Here is a 2,283-nt window from a genome sequence, read left to right on the forward strand (position 1 = left end):
CGCGGTGATATGCAGTAGTCGTGAAATATATTTTTCACTACTGTTTTTCATATCACTAGGGTGATGAAACTCTATTAAAAAGACCTGGAATGCAAATTTCAAAGTCGGCCGAGAACCCAGGCGACATAATAAGTGGCATCACTTCATGTACCGACGCAGCCTCAAACGGAAAGCTGATACCCTCCAATAGAAACTCCTACCATTCTCAGTAACTCCACATCTCTACTATGCGAGAAACAGTGAGTAACATCAACGACGAGCAGTAGAAGTAGTGGTAAGAACGATACCCTATATTATGTCCATCACAGTTTACTAGACAACGCTTTCGATGCAGCTTGAGTGCTTCCTGAGCAGCAAAAAACTATACCGATTTTCAATGAAGTTTCACCACCCTAGTTATATGAAAAACACTAGTGAAAAACATATTTCACGGCTACTGCATAGTGTGAATGTCGAGTTTCTCACCGTAAAACGGGTCGTGAAACTGCAATGTTGAAGTTTCACATGTTTCACGTGAAGTGGTGTAATTTTCCATGTAAATTTACGACGTGAGAAAAGACTACTGTTTTCAGCCGAGTAAAATGTGAACTATTTATTCCACTTCTGTTTTCTCATATCACTAGGGTGAAACTCTAATACTACACTCCACTGTAGGAGAATATGCACATGGTCAACTACATGTGTTGGTGACATTTGTGAAAATTCTGAGGAAAAAATTTGAGGAAATTCTTATTGGTTTCTCTACACTTCTACCCAAATTTGTATGTAAACTTCTATAATTAGCTGGTAAACTCCTGGCAAACAAATATTCCAACATTCCTCACCATTTAACAACTTCACCACCTCCTCAGCTGCTCGTGCGCCCGAATCCATAGCACCTAAAACATTACTCTATGTGGGAGGAAAAATGAGCACGTAGTAAACTACATAAGTATCAATTGAGTTTCACCACCCTAGTGATATGAAAAACATATTTTACGACTACTACAGGCCGCGAATATCGCGTTTTTCACCGAGTTTTACGACGCCACTTCACGTAAAACGGGTTCACGTGCAACTCCAATAATACTACGGGCAGTTCGCTCTTTATAAACTCATAAGTTCACATTCGTAAATTTTCATTCACGAATTCTCTAAATGTATTGGTATTACTTTCATAATATCGCCATTTCCATTTCACATTAGATATGTCAACACTGTGAAGAGGAAATATGCACATGTGTTGGTGACAATATGATACCATTTGGGAGGGAAATTATCATTGGTACTGTTGCACACAAGTGTCTCCCGTAGTTTCCTTGTGATACTTGTCCCCCTTGCTAGCCTAGCGTATACTTTATGATTACTGTATTGCTCATTAGTTGATAGGTCTTATGGAGTTATCAAATCCTAACAGGAGTTTCACGTGAAGTGGCGTCGTAAAACTCGGTGAAAAACGCGATATTCGCGGTATACTGCAGTAGTCGTAAAATATATAAACTTTCACTACTGTTCTTGAAACTCCATTAATTTCTCTACATTTATATATAAATTTCAATTATCACTACGAAATGCAAACATATATTCCACCAACACTGGCAGTAGTAATACCACACCCTCCACATCTCTTACCATGCGCCGTCATATAGCACTCCGGGTTCGCAGCCTCCCCAGCGAAATGAATACTACAACCTACACTTCATAACAATATCAAAGGCAAATCGAGCTCAGTTGCTCGACAGTGATGGCTGTTAGGATGCGAGTTCGAAAATGTGGAGCTCATCACAGCTACACAATATGAAGTGAGCGGCGAGGGATCGCTCTCTTTCGGTCATCAGAAAACGTCAAGTGGCATAATACTTCGTCAATGCTATGCATTCGTTTCCAAAATAGATTTCTCACTACTGTTTTTCATATCACTAGGGTCTCGAAACTCCATTACCTGTATCGTATATGATAGCCTCTGCTAGCTTTTTCCTCGTGTCCACTTGTTCAGTTACCGAGGGTGGACAGTAACCAGCTCGTATATAAGGAACTTTTCCCCAGTCGAAAACCATGCCTAACAACAGTGTTGAAATATATGTTCGCTTTCCTCAGCTGAGTCTAGGAGCTACAAGTCTACAGAATTTCCCCGATTTTTCTCACAAAATTTTCACAAATGTCACCTACACATGTAGTTGACCAAGTGCATATTTTCTCACACTGCCCCACAACGAGTTCAGTCTCAGAAACCTTCTATACCTTTCAGAAATCTTTTTGGCGGATTAGGCTATCAATTCAGCTGATAAGGAAGTCACCTTCGCG

At 40.2% G+C, this 2,283-nt stretch overlaps 1 protein-coding gene across 1 annotated transcript in view; it reads right to left on the reverse strand.

Annotated features, from left to right (window-relative positions):
* Nucleotides 1-2,283, reverse strand: part of Pmar_PMAR019189 (conserved hypothetical protein) — a gene marked incomplete at both ends in the record, with an annotated part of 13,933 nt that overhangs the window by 7,003 nt on the left and 4,647 nt on the right. Inside the window, 4 exons of the mRNA XM_002780243.1 lie at nt 314-346; nt 825-878; nt 1,612-1,671; nt 1,922-2,038. Coding sequence (XP_002780289.1) covers nt 314-346; nt 825-878; nt 1,612-1,671; nt 1,922-2,038 — 264 coding nt within the window. The remainder of the gene's footprint in view (nt 1-313; nt 347-824; nt 879-1,611; nt 1,672-1,921; nt 2,039-2,283) is intronic.

The sequence above is a fragment of the Perkinsus marinus genome (genome assembly GCF_000006405.1).
Source record: "Perkinsus marinus ATCC 50983 genomic scaffold scf_1104296944428, whole genome shotgun sequence".
In the NCBI taxonomy this organism is placed as follows: domain Eukaryota; phylum Perkinsozoa; order Perkinsida; family Perkinsidae; genus Perkinsus; species Perkinsus marinus.